Source organism: Pristis pectinata, chromosome 3 (genome assembly GCF_009764475.1).
Source record: "Pristis pectinata isolate sPriPec2 chromosome 3, sPriPec2.1.pri, whole genome shotgun sequence".
Lineage (NCBI taxonomy): Eukaryota > Metazoa > Chordata > Chondrichthyes > Rhinopristiformes > Pristidae > Pristis > Pristis pectinata.
The window spans coordinates 1,895,773-1,913,157 of NC_067407.1; the positions used below are offsets into that span (position 1 = coordinate 1,895,773).

General features: G+C 47.8%; 1 protein-coding gene across 1 annotated transcript in view; it reads left to right on the forward strand.

Annotated features, from left to right (window-relative positions):
• Positions 1–1,114: 1,114 nt before the first annotated feature.
• The window catches only part of msh4 (mutS homolog 4), a 97,939-nt gene continuing 81,668 nt past the window's right edge, over positions 1,115–17,385 (forward strand). Inside the window, exons 1-3 of the mRNA XM_052013156.1 lie at positions 1,115–1,364; positions 11,574–11,734; positions 16,314–16,424. Of these exons, the coding sequence (XP_051869116.1) occupies positions 1,115–1,364; positions 11,574–11,734; positions 16,314–16,424 (522 nt within the window). The remainder of the gene's footprint in view (positions 1,365–11,573; positions 11,735–16,313; positions 16,425–17,385) is intronic.

Below are 17,385 nucleotides of genomic sequence, written 5' to 3' on the forward strand. Positions count from 1 at the left end.
GGGGGTGGAAGGTCAGCGTGATGGGCTTCTGGTGGATCCGAGGGAACAATCAGGTCAGCCTTGTTGAATGGGTTAGCAGGCTGGAGGGGCCGAGCAGCCTGCTGCTGCTCCCAATTTGTCGACGCTGCTGCAGCTGAGACAGTGTTCAGTGGGGCCCCGCAGCCCGGGGGGCGGGGGAGCTGAGACCCTGGGGAGGGGGGGGAAGCGGAGACCCTGGGGGTGGGGGGATAGGAGACCCCGGGGCCCTGCAGACCGGGGGGGAGCGGAGACCCGGGGGTGGGGGGATAGGAGACCCCGGGGCCCTGCAGACCGGGGGGAGCGGAGACCCGGGGGTGGGGGGATAGGAGACCCCGGGGCCCTGCAGACCGGGGGGGAGCGGAGACCCCGGGGGTGGGGGGATAGGAGACCCCGGGGCCCTGCAGATGGGGGGGGGGATAGGAGACCCCGGGGCAGGGGGGGAAGTGGAGACCCCGGGGGACGGGGGGGGGGGAGCGGAGACCCCGGGGGACGGGGGGGGGCGGGGGGAGCGGTTACCCGGGGGACGGGGGGGGGGCGGGGGGAGCGGTTACCCGGGGGACGGGGGGGGGGGGGCGGGGGGAGCGGTTACCCGGGGGACGGGGGGGGGGTGGGGGGAGCGGTTACCCGGGGGACGGGGGGGGAGCGGTTACCCGGGGGACGGGGGGGGAGCGGTTACCCGGGGGACGGGGGGGGGGCGGGGGGAGCGGTTACCCGGGGGACGGGGGGGGGAGCGGTTACCCGGGGGACGGGGGGGGGCGGGGGGAGCGGTTACCCGGGGGACGGGGGGGGGCGGGGGGAGCGGTTACCCGGGGGACGGGGGGGGAGCGGTTACCCGGGGGACGGGGGGGGGGGGGGGGGGAGCGGTTACCCGGGGGACGGGGGGGGGGAGCGGTTACCCGGGGGACGGGGGGGGGGGAGCGGTTACCCGGGGGACGGGGGGGGGGGGGGGGAGCGTTGAGGGGAAGCCTGTCAGCGGGGAGGGCGCGACCACCCAGAGCGCATGCTCCCGCATACCCACGTGGGCTCCAGCGCCTGCGCAGAGGCACCCGGCCGCCATTTTCGCGCCGTTTCCCGCCTTTTTTTTACCTGAGGGCAGATGGCGGCTGAGGCGGCGGGAGGAGGGAGCGGTGCCCCCGGGCTCAGCGCTCGGCCCGCTCCGCCGCCGCCGCCCAGATACGCCTTCGGGCTGCTGGAGACGCCCCGCTTCGCGGCGGGAAGCGAGAGCCGCAGCTCGTCGAGCGGGCGGCCCGACTCGGGTTCGGGGGCGGCCGGCGGTCCGCGAACGGCGAGCGGCTTCACCCCGAGCGGCAGCGGCAGCGGCGGCGGCGGCGGGGCGGCGGGCAGAGGTGGGCGGCGGGGCTGGGTGGGAGCTGGGTGGCGAGTGGTTTGAGGTGGGGTTGGTTTGGGGTGTAGTTTGGGTGGGGGTGGGGTGTAGTTTGGGTGGGGGTGGGGGCAGGGGCAGGGTGGGGGGGCAGGGGCAGGGTGGGGGGGCAGGGGCAGGGGCAGGGTGGGGGGGTGGGGGCAGGGTTAGGGAATGGGTCGGGGTTGGTTTGACAATAGACAATAGGAGCAGAAGTAGACCATTCGGCCCTTCGAGTCTGCACCGCCATTTTGAGATCATGGCTGATCCTCAACAATCAATATCCTGTTCCTGCCTTGTCCCCATATCCTTTGATTCCCCTATCTATAAGAAACCTATCTAGCTCCTTCTTGAAAGTGCCCAGAGAATTGGCCTCCACTGCCCTCTGAGGCAGTGCATTCCACAAATTCACAACCCTCTGGGAGAAGAAGTTTTTCCTCACCTCTGTCCTAAATGGCCCAGCCCTTATTCTTAAATCGTGCCCCCTGGTCCTGGACTTCCCCAACATCTGGAACATATTTCCTGTCTCTATCTTGTCCAATCCCTTAATAATCCTGTATGTTTCAATCAGATCCCCTCTCAATCTTCTCAATTCCAGCGTGTACAATCCCAGTCTCTCCAACCTCTCAGCATAAGACAGTCCCGACATCCCTGGAATTAACCTCATAAACCTACGCTGCCCGCCCTCTATAGCCAGGATACCCTTCCTTAACCCTGGAGACCAAAACTGTACACAATACTCCAGGAGTGGTCTCACCAGGGCCCTGTACAAATGCAAAAGAATCTCTTTGCTTTTGTACTCAATTCCCCTTGTAATACAGGCCAACATTCCATTAGCCTTCATCACTGCCTGCTGCACTTGCTCATTCACTTTCAGTGACTGATGAACAAGGACTCCTAGATCCCTTTGTATTTCCCCCTTACCTAACTCCACACCATTCAGATAATAATCTGTCTTCCTGTTCCTGGTCCCAAAGTGGAGAACCTCACACTTATCCACATTAAACTTCATCTGCCAAGTATCTGCCCACTTACCCAACCTATCCAAATCACCTTGAATTCTCCTAACTTCCTCTACACATGTCGCACTGCCACCCAACTTTGTATCATCAGCAAACTTGTTAATGTTATTCACAATGCTTTCATCTAAATCATCAACATAGATGGTAAACAGCTGCCGTCCCAGCACCGAGCCCTGTGGTACCCCACTAGTCACGCCCTGCCATTCTGAGAAACATCCATTCACCCCTACCCTTTGTTTCCTATCCACCAACCAGTTTTCTATCCATGTTAATACCCGCCCCCCAATTCCATGAGCCCTAATTTTACCCACCAATCTCTTTTGCGGCACTTTATCAAATGCCTTCTGAAAGTCGAGGTATACAACAACCACTGAATCTCCCTAGTCTATTTTCCTGGTTACATCCTCAAAAAAAAACTCCAGTAGATTAGTCAAGCATGATTTTCCCTTGGTAAATCCATGTTGACTCGACCCAATTCTATCATTGCTATCCAAATATGCTGCTATTTCATCCTTAATAATGGACTCTAGCATCTAGGTTTGGGGTGCGGTTGGGGACTGGGTCGGGGTTGGTTTGGGGTGCGGTTGGGGACTGGGTCGGAGTTGGTTTGGGGTGCGGTTGGGAACTGGGTCGGGGTTGATTTGGGGTGCGGTTGGGGAATGGGTCGGGGTTGGTTTTGGGTGCGGTTGGGGAATGGGTGGGGGTAGGTTTGGGGTGCGGTTGGGGACTGGGTCGGGGTTGGTTTGGGGTGCGGTTGGGGACTGGGTCGGGGTTGGTTTGGGGTGCGGTTGGGAACTGGGTCGGGGTTGATTTGGGGTGCGGTTGGGGAATGGGTCGGGGTTGGTTTTGGGTGCGGTTGGGGAATGGGTGGGGGTAGGTTTGGGGTGCGGTTGAGGAATGGGTCAGGGTTGGTTTGGGGTGCGGTTGAGGACTGGGTGGGGGCAGGTTTGGGGTGCGGTTGAGGAATGGGTCGGGGTTGGTTTGGGGTGCGGTTGAGGACTGGGTGGGGGCTGGTTTGGGGTGCGGTTGGGGACTGGGTCGGGGCTGGTTTGGGGTCAGGGTGGGGCAGAAGGCTAGAGAATCTGGGTGGCTCAAAAGGAGAGAAAAAGGAGCACAGGGGTGTGGGTTACTTGAAATTGGTGCTATTCTTTCAGTTTGCATTTGGCAGTGGGGAAGGCTGAGGACAGACAGGTCAGAGTGAGAACGGGGAGGGGAGTTGAAATGGCTTGCAACCTGGACCTCAGGATGGCCAATCCAGACACAGCGCAGGGTTCCACCAAATGAGTGCCTTGTCTACACTTGGTCTGGCCGACGTCGAGGAAGCCACATCGAGAGCACAGAATGCAGTAGATGAGGTTGGAGGAGGTGCATGTGAATCTTTGCCTGAACTGCAATGCCTGTTTGGGTCCCTGAATGGTGGTGAGGGAGGAGGTGTAAGAACAAGTGTTGTACATCCTACAGTTGCAGGAGAGGTGGGTGGGTAGGGATGAGCGTACCAAGGAGTCATGCAGGGGAAAGCAGGGGAAGATGTGATGGTGGTGGGTTTGTGTAGCAGCTGGTGGACATGACGAAGGATGATGTGCTGGATGAAAGGTGAGCACTAAGGGATCTCTGTTCTGTCTGGGGGGGGGGGGAGGGCTTGTGAGAGGAATATAAGGAAATGGAGGAGATGCAGATGAGTGCTCTATGAACCACAATAAAGGGGAAGCCACATTTCCTGAAAAAAAAAGTACATTTTAGTTGTCCTGGAGTGGAAAGCCTCATCTTCAGAGAAGATACAGTGGAGACGGAGAAACTGAGAGAAAGGGATGTCATCCTCCGAATAGACGGGGGTGGGTGTGTGGGATTGGGGTGGGGGGTTTGGTGGGGTGGGGGGAGGAGGTGTAGTCAAAGTAGAAGTGGGAGTCAGTGGCGTTATAGTAAATGTCAGTAGATAGGTTGCTGAGATGGAGACAGGGATCTAGACAAGGGAGAAAGATGTCAGAAATTGTCTAAGTGAATTTGAGGGCAGGGTGGAAGTTCCTAGCGAAGGTGATAAAATTGACAACTTCCATATGAGTACAGGAGGTAGCACCAATACAGTCCTCATTGTGGCAGAAGAAGTGTTGGGCCATGGTGGTGCAATAGGTTTGGAACAACTACTCAATGTAGCCAATGAAAAGGCACACGTAGCTAGGGCCCATGTGAGTGTCCGTGGCTACACCTTTGATTTGTAGAAAGTAGGAGGAATCAAAAGAGAAGTTGGCCAGGGTAAGAACAAGTTCTGCCAGGTGGATGAGAGTTTAAGTGAGGCAAGCTTGTTGGATCCCTGTTCCAGAAAGAAGTGGAGGGCCCTAATAGCTTACTGATGAGGAACGGTGTATAAAGAATGGACGCCCATAGTGAAGATGAGGCAGTGGGAGCTAGGGAAATGGATGTTGTCAAAATGGTGGAGGGCATGTGAGGTGTTCTGGATGTAGGTGGGAAGAGACTGGACATGGGGAGACAGGGTGGAGTTGAGGTATAAGGAGATAAGTTCAGTGGGGCAAGAGCAGGCAGGAACAATGGGCCTACTGGTACAGCCCTGTTTGTGGATCTTGGGTAAGAGATATAAGTGGGCACTGCAGGGCTGTGCATTATCACATTGGAGACTGTGGAGGGGAGATCTGATGTGTTGAGATCAGTGATGGTCTGGGAGATGGTGGCCTGGTGTTCATTGGGCGGGGGGGGGGGGGGGGGGGGGGGTTGGGGGTGGTGGTGGTGGTGGTCATGGTGGTCATGGGCCAGGGGTAAGGATGAGGTATCCGAGAGCTGCCACCTAGTCTCTGCGAGGTAAAGATCAGTCTGCCAGGCCACAGTCGCACCACCTTTGTGGGTTTGATGGCATGATTGGGACTGGTGTGAAGTGAATGGAGAGCTGGGCATTTGGAGGGGGTGAGGTTGGAATCGGTGAGAGAAGTGGAGAAGTCAAGGTGGTTATATTGTGTTGGCAATTAGAAATGAAAAGGTCAAGAGAGGAAAAGCCAGAAGTAGGTATCCAGGAGGAAGGGGAATGTTGAAAATGTGAGCAGGGATCATCAGTAGGAGAGGGGTGGGGGCGAGGACTTCTTGCCAAAGAAATGGGCACGGAGGTGGAGAAGATGGAAGACAAGCTTAATATCACAACAGCCCCTGAACTCACTGAGGTACAAAGGTGAGGCTTCTGCTGAGGATAGAACGCTCAGCATCAGAGAGGGGGAGGTTGGGGTGGTTGGTGAAGACTCTCTCGCACTCTCTTCCTAGTTCACTTATCCCTCCCCAACCACTCCTTCCCATCCCCTGGCCCACTTGTCCGTACACCTCTCCCACCAGTATCCAGGGACCCAAACATCATTTGCAGGTCAGGCAAAGATTCACATGTACCTCCATCAACCTCGTCTACTGCATTCTGTGCACTTGATGTGGCCTCCTCTACATCGGCGAGATAGACAAGGCAAGCACAAAATAGGTAATTGACTTGTGGAACACCTGCATTCTGTTAACAATGGCTATTTTGAGCTCCCAGTTGCATGCCATTTCAATTCCCCTTCCCATTGCTACACCTACCTGTCTGTCCTCAGCCTTCTCCACAGCCAGGGTGAGGCCAAATGCAAACTGGAGGAACAGCATCTCATATTCCTCCTGGAACCCAATGGTGTGAACGTTGAGCTTTCTAATTTCAGGTAACATGCACCCCTCCCCTGTGCTGCCCTGCTCTCACTGTGCCCCACCCACTTTTTCCCAAAACCACCCCCAGACCACTGTCACTCAGTTTTGTTCCTCTGTGCCACCTGGTTCTACCTGCCTATTGCCCACACACTTTACCTACTGGGTTTACTATCCCGTTCCCCAACTGGTTCCATCTGCCCACATCACCTTCCTTCCTTATCAGATTCCAGCATATGCAGCCTCTTGTGTCTCCATGTATCACCTTCCAACCTCTGTCTCTGTCTCTGTCCCCTCTCCCCACCTGGCTCCATCTGCTCCTTTTTTTCTCTCTCACCTTATCTGTCTCTACCTATCACCCAGCAACTGCTACCTCACAAATCCACCCTTTACCCACTTGGCTCCATCTGCCCATCTCCTTCCTCACCTGGTTCCACCCATCACCTGCCAGCCTCTTTGTACCTCATTCTCACCTCTTTGTACTCGATACCTCCCCTTTGCACTCTTAGCCCTGATGCAGGGTCTTGACCCAAAACATCACAGATGCTGCCTCCACAGATGCTGCCTGACCTTCTGAGTTCCTCCAGCAACTTGGTTTTTGTTCCATTTAAGTAGAAGTTTTCTTTTTCATTCTTCCTTCCGAAGTATGTAATCTCACTTTTCCCCACATTATACTCCAGATGCCAACTTTTTGCCCAATCACTTATAACTCTTTGCATGCTCTTTGTGTCCTTTTTATAGCTTGATAACCCACCTATCTCTTATGGATGGGAACCTGCAAAACGTCCCCTCTATGGGATGTGCATTTGGTGACCTTATTCTCCCAGCTACATCCAACTACCACCTGCTATGATATTCACCCTATTTTCATCAGATTCCATCTATTCTGTATTGCCTTCACTCACTTGATGGAGCAAGAGGGTGAGGAATTGACCACCCTGACCTTAGAGAGTTTGGCAATACTTGAAGCCATCAAATCCTTCATCCATTCCTGATTTCCAAACATCTTCAACTGTTGTGCTCCTTAATTTCTGACCCTTACCCATCCCTGATTTTAATTGCTTCACCATTGGAGGCCTGCCTTCAGTTCCTGAGACTGGGCAGGCACGGTAGTGTAGCGGTTACTGTAACGCTTTACAGCGCCAGCAACCCGAGTTCAAATCTGGCCACTGTCTGTAAGGAGTTTGTACGTTCTCCCTGTGTCTGCTTGAGTTTCCTCTGGGTGCTCCGGCTTCCTCCCACATTCCAAAGGCGTACAGGTTAGGAAGTTGTGGGCGTGCTGTGTTGGTGCCAGAAGCGTGGTGACATTTGCGGGCTGCCCCCAGAACACTACGGAAAAGATGCATTTCACTGTGTGTTTCGATGTACATGTGACTAATAAAGATATCTTATTCCATGCCCAAGCCTCTCTGCCACCTTCTCTTACCTCTATTAAAACTTATCCTCAATACCTATTTCTTATTCCAAGCTTTTGGTCACCAGAAATAATGTCTCTTTATCTGATTGTGTGTCAGATTATGTCTGAAAATGTTATTGTGATGCACGTGGGACAATTAACTAGTAAGACACAAGTTGTTGGTAGTTTATTCATGATCTTCTTCTGGATTTTAATGTTGACAGAATCGTACTTTGGTGATAAGAGTTCAAATGTGGGCAATAGAAGCCAGTTTACAGCTACCTCAGCACAGAGCAGCTCTTCACTGAAGGGCTTTAATGAAACCAAAATTCGGAAGACTCCAGTGTCCACCACCAGCAGCAGTCGCAATACAAGACCAGCTTGCAAGCTCCGTACTCCCCAAACTGGTCACTCAGGTTCACAGATAACAATCTTCGTTTTAATCTTTAATTGCACAAAAATTGAAGCGTATTCAGTACTGAGTGGTCCATAATGTTATAGCCTGTTTCTAAATATATTAATTAGCTGTAAAGCACTTTGGGGCTTCCTGAAAGGGATGTGAAATATGTTAGATTAACACACATTACAATTTATTGCTGTCAGAAGAGAAGTGCACGTTGGGTGAAAACATTTAAACAAGTGGTTGACAGAGTTTTGACTAAGTCAGAGTTTTGACAGATTTTTGGAATTACACAGCAGGTCATACAACATTTGTGGAGAGAGAAACGTCAATCCTCTTTCTCCACAGATATTGTGTGACCTGTTGTGTAATTCCAAAATTCTCTCTTTATTTCAGAAGAATAGTTGTATTAGAAAACCAAAAAAATGCTGCAGAAACTGGAAATAAATTTGGAATTTGCTGGAAAAATTCAGCAGGTCAGGCAGTGTCGGTGGAAAGAGAAACAGTTACCATTTCAGGTTGATGTATTATTTTGGATTTACTATCCCATAGAGTTGTACAGCAAGGCAATGATGCTTCGGCCCATCTCATCCATCCCTTTCTCCCTCCTGCTCATAATGAGAATACGGACAGCAATAGTTGAGGCAGAGCAGAGATATATTCAGTGGAGCTAAATAGCTCTCCTGAATGTACCTCTGCTCTGCCTCAACTATGCCTGTTCATATTCTCAAATGGATTTATAATGACAATCTTATACTTTGACCCTTAGTTTTTAATCCTTCACAGAAAGGAAGCACTTTCTCAAAACACCCTGAAAAATGGTGAAATGGTTTCTAGTGGTGGGAAGGTTTGTTGGGGGGGGAAAAAAGGAAAGTCTTTCATTTTTATAGAGCTTTTTGCATCCCTATAAAGCTGCTCCAAAGCATTTCATAGCCAATTAAGTATTTCTGTGCTGTATTTACCACTTAAATGTAAGAAGCACAGCAGTCAATTTGTGCACAGCAGGATAGAATAAACAGCAATGTTAAAAAGACCAATTTTAATAATTCTGATTGATGGATAAAAGTTGGCCGGTGAGAATTCCTGTATTTTCTTCAAGATCGGATTGGTGATCTGAGACGGAAGGTGGGTCATTTTAACATATCTGGTTTCTGTAACAATTGGCACTGCCCCATTAATGCCTAATATTGGACTTAAAAAAGCTTGGTGGGATTCAAGCTTATGACTGACTGAAATAGAGGTGAGAGTGCTGCCATTTGATCCACATTAATATTGTAACCAGTCACATAGCACACAAACAGGCTGTTCGGCCCATCATATCAGTGTGGACTATCAAATAACTCCATGTTAATCTCATATACCGGCTCCTGGTTTATGGCTTTCTGTGTCTTGCTCATTCAAGTGGTCATCCAGATACTTCTTAAATGTTGTGACAGTTTCTGCTTCTACCACCCTTTTGGATGAAAAAAAGATTCCTTGTATTCCCTTTCAATCTCTTTAACTTGAATGTATGCCTTTTGGTTATAGACACCTTGCCAATTGAAAAAGTTTACTATTGTCTACTATATATATGGCCCCTCATAATTTTGTGGGTCCATCAGGTACCCTTCAGCCTTCTCTGCTCCAAGGGGAAAAAACCCAGTCTATTCAGTTTTTCTTCATAAATGAGACATTCCATCCTGGGGAACCTCCTCTGCATTCATTGTAATCATGTCCTTCCTGTAGTTGGGAGACCTAAATTGCACACAATTTTCCAGAAGTGGCTCCCCAAGTGTCTTATAAAGTTGTGCCATAACTTACCTGCTCTTATATTCTATGCCCAGTAAATGAAGGCTAGCATCCTGTATGTCTTCACCATTTTTTTTCTGGAGCAGCACCTTTGAAAAGAGGTGATTTTCTGTGCATGTGCTTGTGAGTTTCACCTTGCAGAGTCAATGTACCTCGACCTGAAATGTTGGCCATCCCTCTGCTTCCACACAATGAATTAATCTTCTGGCATTTGTTGAAGAATAAATATTAGCCAAGTCACATGGGAAAACTCTCCACTTTTTGTAATATTGCTATGGGTCCTTTTACGTTACTGAGAGAGCAGGGAAGGCCATCATTTATCATCTCATGGCTGTGTGGCCAGATTCGGCTCCAACTCCATCTACAAGTTTGTAGATGATACCATCGTTGTAGGCCGTATCTCAAACAGCGATGAGTCGGAGTACAGGAAGGAGATAGAGAGCTTAGTGGAATGGTGTCATGACAACAACCTTTCCTTCAATGTCAACAAAACAAAAGAGCTGGTCATTGACTTCAGGAAAGGGGGCAGTGTACATGCACCTGTCTACATCAATGGTGCTGAGGTCGAGAGGGTTGAGAGCTTCAAGTTCCTGGGAGTGAACATCACCAACAGCCTGTTCTGGTCAAATCATGTAGAAGCCACAGCCAAGAAAGCTCACCAGCGCCTCTACTTCCTCAGGAGGCTAAAGAAATTTGGCATGTCCCCTTTGACTCTCACCAACTTTTACCAATGCACCATAGAAAGCATCCTATCTGGATGTATCACGGCTTGGTAAAGCAACTGCTCAGCCCAGGACTGCAAGAAACTGCAGAGAATTGTGGACACAGCTCTGCACTACGGACACCAGCCTCCCTTCCTTGGACTCTGTCTTTACCTCTCGCTGTCTTGGTGAAGCAGCCAGCATAATCAAACACCCCACCCACCTGGGTCATTCTCTCTCCTCTTCCATCGGGTAGAAGATACAGGAGCCTGAAGGCACGTACCACCAGACTTAAGGACAGCTTCTATTCCACTGTGATAAGACGATTGAACGGTTCCCTTATACAATGAGATGAACTATGACCTCACGATCTACCTTGTTGTGACCTTGCACCTTATTGCACTGCACTTTCTCTGTAGCTGTGACACTTTACTCTGTACTGTTACTGTTTTTACCTGTACTACATCAATGCACTCTGTACTAACCCAATGTACCTGCACTGTAATGAATTGACCTGTATGATTGGTTTGTAAGACAAGCTTTTCACTGTACCTCAATACAAGTGACAATAATAAACCAATATCAATCTCATCAAAAAGGTGGCACATCAGTCAGTACAGCACTCCCTCAGTAATATACAGCAGCAGGAATATAAATTTTTGTGCTCAAACCTACTGGGGTAGGTCTCAACCTTGTAACCTTTTTAACTTGGGGAAGATACCACCTCCGAACTTATCAATGTGGTGTTTGTAGGATTTTGCTGTACACAAGTTAATTTCATTGCTTTATATTGCAAATAAAACTGACTATACTTCAAAAGCATTATGCTGTTAAATGCTTTGGAATAATCTAAGATTGTGTGGTGCAAAATGAACATATGGGCAATGAGTAAAAGGAAAGAACAGTATGGTTTATCCAGACATAATTTTGAATCATTGTGGATTACTTTCTACCCCTCCCAAAACCATACTCCATTCAAATCTTGCTTTAATCATCTGGTGAAAAGCTGAAGAGAAGGATTTTTTTCTTTGTGTGTACACATTTGAAAAAGTTTAATCAATAGTCCACATATGAATTGAATACCTTTCTGTTTAGTTTGTATTCAAATAATAAACTAGACCAACAAAAAACAGAGTTGCAATAATTTTAGGTTACAAAAGTGTAAGGTTGTGGAGAATACAGTAGATAATATTCCAGTGCTGGAATCTTAATGTTTTTGGTACAGTTACTTCATCTTCTGCAGTCTCGGTTCATGTTGCTTCAGTAATTGTGGCCTTAGTGGAGGGACGTGGGCTTGCCCGTGGTGAAATAGGAATGGCCAGCATTGACCTCAAGAGTCCAGAACTTGTACTATCCCAGTTTGCAGACAACAGTACATATGCTAAGGTAACAAATGAAGATTTCATTTTTTGTTTAATTTTATTCAGATTTCCCATGATTCAACCATTAACATCGCTCAGTTGTGCTCACAGCTGCTACTCGGTTCCCGAAGTGAACCCACCATCTACTTGGGGCAACAATGGATGGGCAATAAACATGACAATGGTGGGGTGGGTTCAAATGTTTCCTTGGCAGAATCTTGCACGTCTTGAGAAAACATGTTCAATAGTCTTATGTATGTAGGATTTTGATAAAGTCACTATCAAGAAACAGCTTCCTCTGGAAGGAGAATCAGAGACCATAGTACTCAAATGTAAGATTTGGAACTAAAGGAGGAATGAGAATTATTTGTTATGATCTGGAACATATTGCTTTAAAAGGCAGTGTAAACAGACTTTATCTGAATTTCAAAAGAGAATTGGATGAATACTAGAAAAGAGCAAATTTACTGGGCTGGTAAAGAGTCCCTATGAAGCAGATTATTCTTATTGCAGTCCCGTAGTTTTCACAATTGTTTCCCCTGAACAGATGCTTTGACTCAGCTCCAAAACTTGTCCAGTTGAAAATGGAAAACCTTTGGGCTGTGGGTCACCATAAATAACCCTGTAGAAAAGTAACGACTGACTGAGTAGACAAAGAATAGACTTTTGCAATCAGGACCTGACATTGTGAAATTACTTAAAGTTTTAAGGATTTTTATTTTACAGCGTATAAAAACTTGGATGGGTTTGTAGACGTTTTATGTTTCTACATCATGTGTAAAAGTAGTGTTCTGCATGTTAGGTCATTCAAGTGAGCATTTCCCAGTTAGTGCCCAAAATTAAGTTAGTCCTGTGCACTTCTGTGTCTGATTCACCTTAATGTGGCTGCTGTTTGCCCAGTGTCAGTTGTGCAGCATGTATCTCTTCCACTGCTGGCAGAAATACGAGCTTTTGAAGCTTATGACCTTCGTTGTTTATTCACAAATTGAGGAACACACTGTGTACCTTCTGGGTATGAGACAGTCAGCACTCTGGAGAATTAATCAGTGGCTTCCCCTTTCAGCCTTAATTTTAAATTCAGTTGTAAACTGCATACTGCAGTTATTGCCCCTTGATCCAATGGTTTAGGACAACTCATGGCATGGAGATTGATCAGGCCAGTTCATCAGTTAACTAAACCAGTTCATAATGTAGGGACTGCCCAAACACTGAGATTGGGATGTCCCTGCTTCCTGCATTTTCCCCACTTTTTCTGCAACTGTAGTGCAGTGGCTGGGGTGGGGGAGTTTACATATTTTCTTAAAAGGAAGCCATTTGGCAATTGGCAACCCAATTTTGCTAATTATTTCCTCATAACCTATTTGCCCAATCGTGACCATTAACACTCCCCTAATACTGTCACCAGTTACCTACACTAGCGGCAATTCACAGTAGTCAATTACCCTAACAAGCAGCACATCTTGGTATGTAGGAGGAAACTAAAACACCATGGGGAAACTCATGTAGTCACTAGGAGAAAGTGCAAACCACACAGACAGGAGTTAAGAATTGAACCTGAGTTGGTGGAGGTATGAGGCAGCTGCAGTGCATACAGTGAGTTCTCTAAACATGGACTCGCTTCCTGCCAGTCCCACACACCAATGCTCTGCATTCGGATCCAGTTTTATTGCATGAATCTGTGTGAAAATGCCACAGCCCTACCTTATCTTTGCCCAGTTTTGTGATTTTTATTTTGAGTAGTTGGAGTGGATGTTTACTGTTGTGCACAGCTTATGTTTTGTGCACCGAAAGAGGGTGAGCTCCAATTTCCGGTTAAAAGGATATACTGTGACATAATGCTTGTTTGCTTTAATTCTGAAATTATGTTACAAGTGGAGATGGGTCGTCAATGATAGGGTTCCTACTCCTGACTGATTCTTTGATAGACGCTGGATGTATCTTACCCAAGTGCCCATCTGGATTTGTGGTCCTGGATGGTATGTGTGAGGGGGCTGTAATACAGTAATGGGATTGCATATAGTAAACAGTACAAAAGCAGGAACAAAAATTAGAATGCTGGAAGAACTCAGTGGTTCAAGCAGCATCTGTGGAAGTAAAAGGTACCAGTTGACGTTTCGGGTCGAAACCCTATACCGGGATAGAGGGAAGAGGAGAGGTTGCCAGTATATAATGTAATGGGGGAGTGGGGGGGGGCGGATAAAGGCTGATAGGTGATAAGTGTAACTTGATGGGGGGATGATAGGCAGATGGAACCAGGTGGGGGAGGGGATGAGAAGAAAACTAAGAAGAAGAAAACTAGGTGGTCAGGTGAGTGTGTGTGGGAGGAGAGCACCGGGGGTGTGGGTTACCTGAAATTGAAAAATTCAGTGTTCATTCCAGAGTGTTGTAAGGTACCTAAGCAGAATATGAGATGTTGTTGAGGCCTCTCCTGTCCTTCCTCACCCAGCTATAAACATTTGTGGAATTATACAATGGTTACTGCACAGAAGGAGGCTGTTTGGTCCATTGTAGCCATGCAGGCTCTCCACTAGAACAATTCTCTAGTTCCACTCCTGGGCCCCTTCTCCATACCCTTGTAAATTTGTTCTCGCTATATATTTACCCAGTTCCTTCTTGGTCTCAATAGAACTTGGTTTCACTACTTCTGCAGGCGACATCACCTTCAATTCCCTTTTTTTTCTCATTTCTCCCTCAACAATCATCTCCCCCTTAACTGAATCTAATTATTTGCCTCAACTACTCTTTGTGGTATTAAGTTCCACATTCCCAATGGCCTCTAAAGATTTTCAGTTCCCTGTTTGATTTCTTAGTGATAATTTTAGATTGTTTTTCCCCAAGAGGAAACACTGTGTGTACTTCACAATTATCACATTATGGTTTTTGTTATCATGTTATTCATGTTCTCTTTTTGAGAAATAAAATACTTATCCCATGAGCCAATGCATCCAATATATCATTCTCCGCAACTTCCGCCATCTCCAACAGGATCCCACCACCAGGCACATCTTCCCCTCTACTCCCCTCTCCAGTTGCCGCAGGGATTGCACTCTCCATGACTCCCTTGTCTTCTCGTCCCTCCCCACGGATCTGCCTCCAGGCACTTATCCCTGCAACCACACTAAGTGTGACACCTGCTCCTACACCTCCTCTCTCACCGCCGTTTAGGGCCCTACACAGCCCTTCCAGGTGAGGCAGTCCTTCACTTGTGGATCTACTGGTGTCACTTATTGCATCTGGTGCTCCTGGTGCAACCTCCTCTATATTGGTGAGACCTGACGTAGGTTGGGGGATTGCTTCATTGAGCACCTTCGCTCTGTCCGCCATACCAGCCAGGATCTTCTGGTGGCCAGCCATTTTAATTCCACTTCCCATTCCCACCCTGACATGCCTGCCCACGGCCTCCTCTACTGCCAAGGTGAGGCTAGATGCAGATTAGCGGAACAGCACCTCATATTCAGCCTTGGTGGTCTCCAACCTGATGGCACAAACATTGATTTCTCTAACTTCCAGTAATCACTCCTCTCTCTCACACCGCCACCACCCCCCCCTCCCCCATTACTGTTAGTCCACTGGCCCCCATCACTCCATCTCTTTCCCTTCCCCTGCCCTCATGATTTGCCCATCACCCACACATTCCTCCCACTGCTTCCCTCCTCACCTCCTTCCCTTTATTCCATGGTCCACTGTCCTCTCCAATCGGATTCCATCTTCTTCAGTCCTTTATCACTTGCGCCTATCACCTCCCAGCTTCTTTCATCATTCCCACTCTCCCCCTCCCTCACCTGCCCATCATCTCCGCCCCTCACATGAATCCACCTGTCACCTGCGAGCTTTTGCTCCAGTTTTGATAATGTTGCCAATAGTGGTCCTGTCTTTCACTATCCTCAAAATGACTCAAAAACAGGCAATTTGATGGTTGTATGTAAAATGATGAGGGTCCAAACAGAATAGATAGTCAGGGGTGTTCTCTTTGGTGGAGAAGTTGAGGACTAGAGGTAACAGGTATACGATAAAGGGAGAGAAAATTAAGATGAATATTAGGAAAATCTTTCTTACGAAGCATTTGGTTGGTATGTGGAATGCACTGCCTACAGATATGGAGGCAAGTTCCATAGTGGCCTTCAGAAGGGAAATGGACAAATATATATTGGAGAATAATTTGCAAAACAATGGAGAAAGAATCAGTGGAACTAGAGGTTTATTCTGGTAGCGAACTCTGGTGTGGGTGTGAGAGGAGAGTGAATCATAGAATTATAAAAATGTAGAGCACAGAAACAGGCCTTTCGGCCCAACTGGGCCATACTGACTGTGATGCCTACCTACACTAATCCCATTGCCTCCATTAGCCCTGTATCCCTCTACTCCTTTCCTATACAAGAATCCATATAGTGGTCTCTTTCACTGCTGTAACCATTCTATGATTCATTCACACTTATTGATGTAGTGTACTTATTCATTAAGCTTTATTTTTTTCTGACTATGGAGAAAGCACATATGAAATAGTGATTCTTCAGCTGTACTTGCGTTAAAAACTGCTGAAAATTTAATTATCAAGGTTATTATTTCATTGCACTAGGACACATTGCATTCTGTTTGCATTACAGGTCATTACCAAACTGCAGATTTTATCTCCTCTTGAAATTATAATGCCAAATACTACTTGTGATAAAGGAAGTGGGACCAAACTGTTTACTCTTGTCACAGAAAACTTTAAAGTAAGCTTGATGCAGAACTTCGTCAACAATAGTTTTGGTCTGTTTTGGCTTTTGGAAAATGTGGTTGTCAGTGTAATAATTGTGTTATTACAGTTCTTTGAGATCTTCATGCTCCTTCAGTTCTTAAATATGGCTCTAACTTTGCCTACCATTGGTGACCATCCTTTCAGCTACCTTGTTGTTAAGCTCTGGAATTTCCTCAATCTTTCCACATCTTTCTCTTCCTTTAAGAGAGTCCATAAGACCTATGGACTCTTAATATCATGGAACATTAATGTTGTTCGCTTCTATATTACAGCAAAAAGTAACAAAAATATAGATTAATAATACCCCTTTAAAATAGTAACTGTGCCATTGGCACTTGAACAGAATTGTAACCAGAATTTTTTAGTGTTCCTCATTGGTATTGGTTTATTATTGTCACTTATACCGAGGTACAGTGAAAAACTTGTCTTACAAACCGATCGTACAGGTCAATTCATTACACAGTGCAGCTACATTGAGTTAGTACAGAGTGCATTGATATAGTACAGGTAAAAACAGTAACAGTACAGAGTAAAGTGTCACAGCTACAGAGAAAGTGCAGTGCAATAAGGTGCAAGGTCACAACAAGGTAGAGCGTGAGACCAGAGTCCATCTCATTGTATAAGGGAACTGTTCAATAGTCTTATCATAGTGGGATAGAAGCTGTCCTTAAGTCTGGTGGTACGTGCCCTCAGGCTCCTGTATCTTCTACCTGATGGAAGAGGAGAGAGAGAATGACACAGGTGGGTGGGGTCTTTGCTGACTACTTCACCAAGGCAGCGAGAGGTAAAGACAGAGTCCAAGGAGGGGAGGCTGGTGTCTGTGATGCGCTGGGCTGTATCCATAACTCTCTGCAGCTTCTTGTGGTCCTGGGCAGAGCAGTTGCCGTACCAAGCCGTGATGCATCCAGATAGGATGCTTTCTATGGTGCATCGAT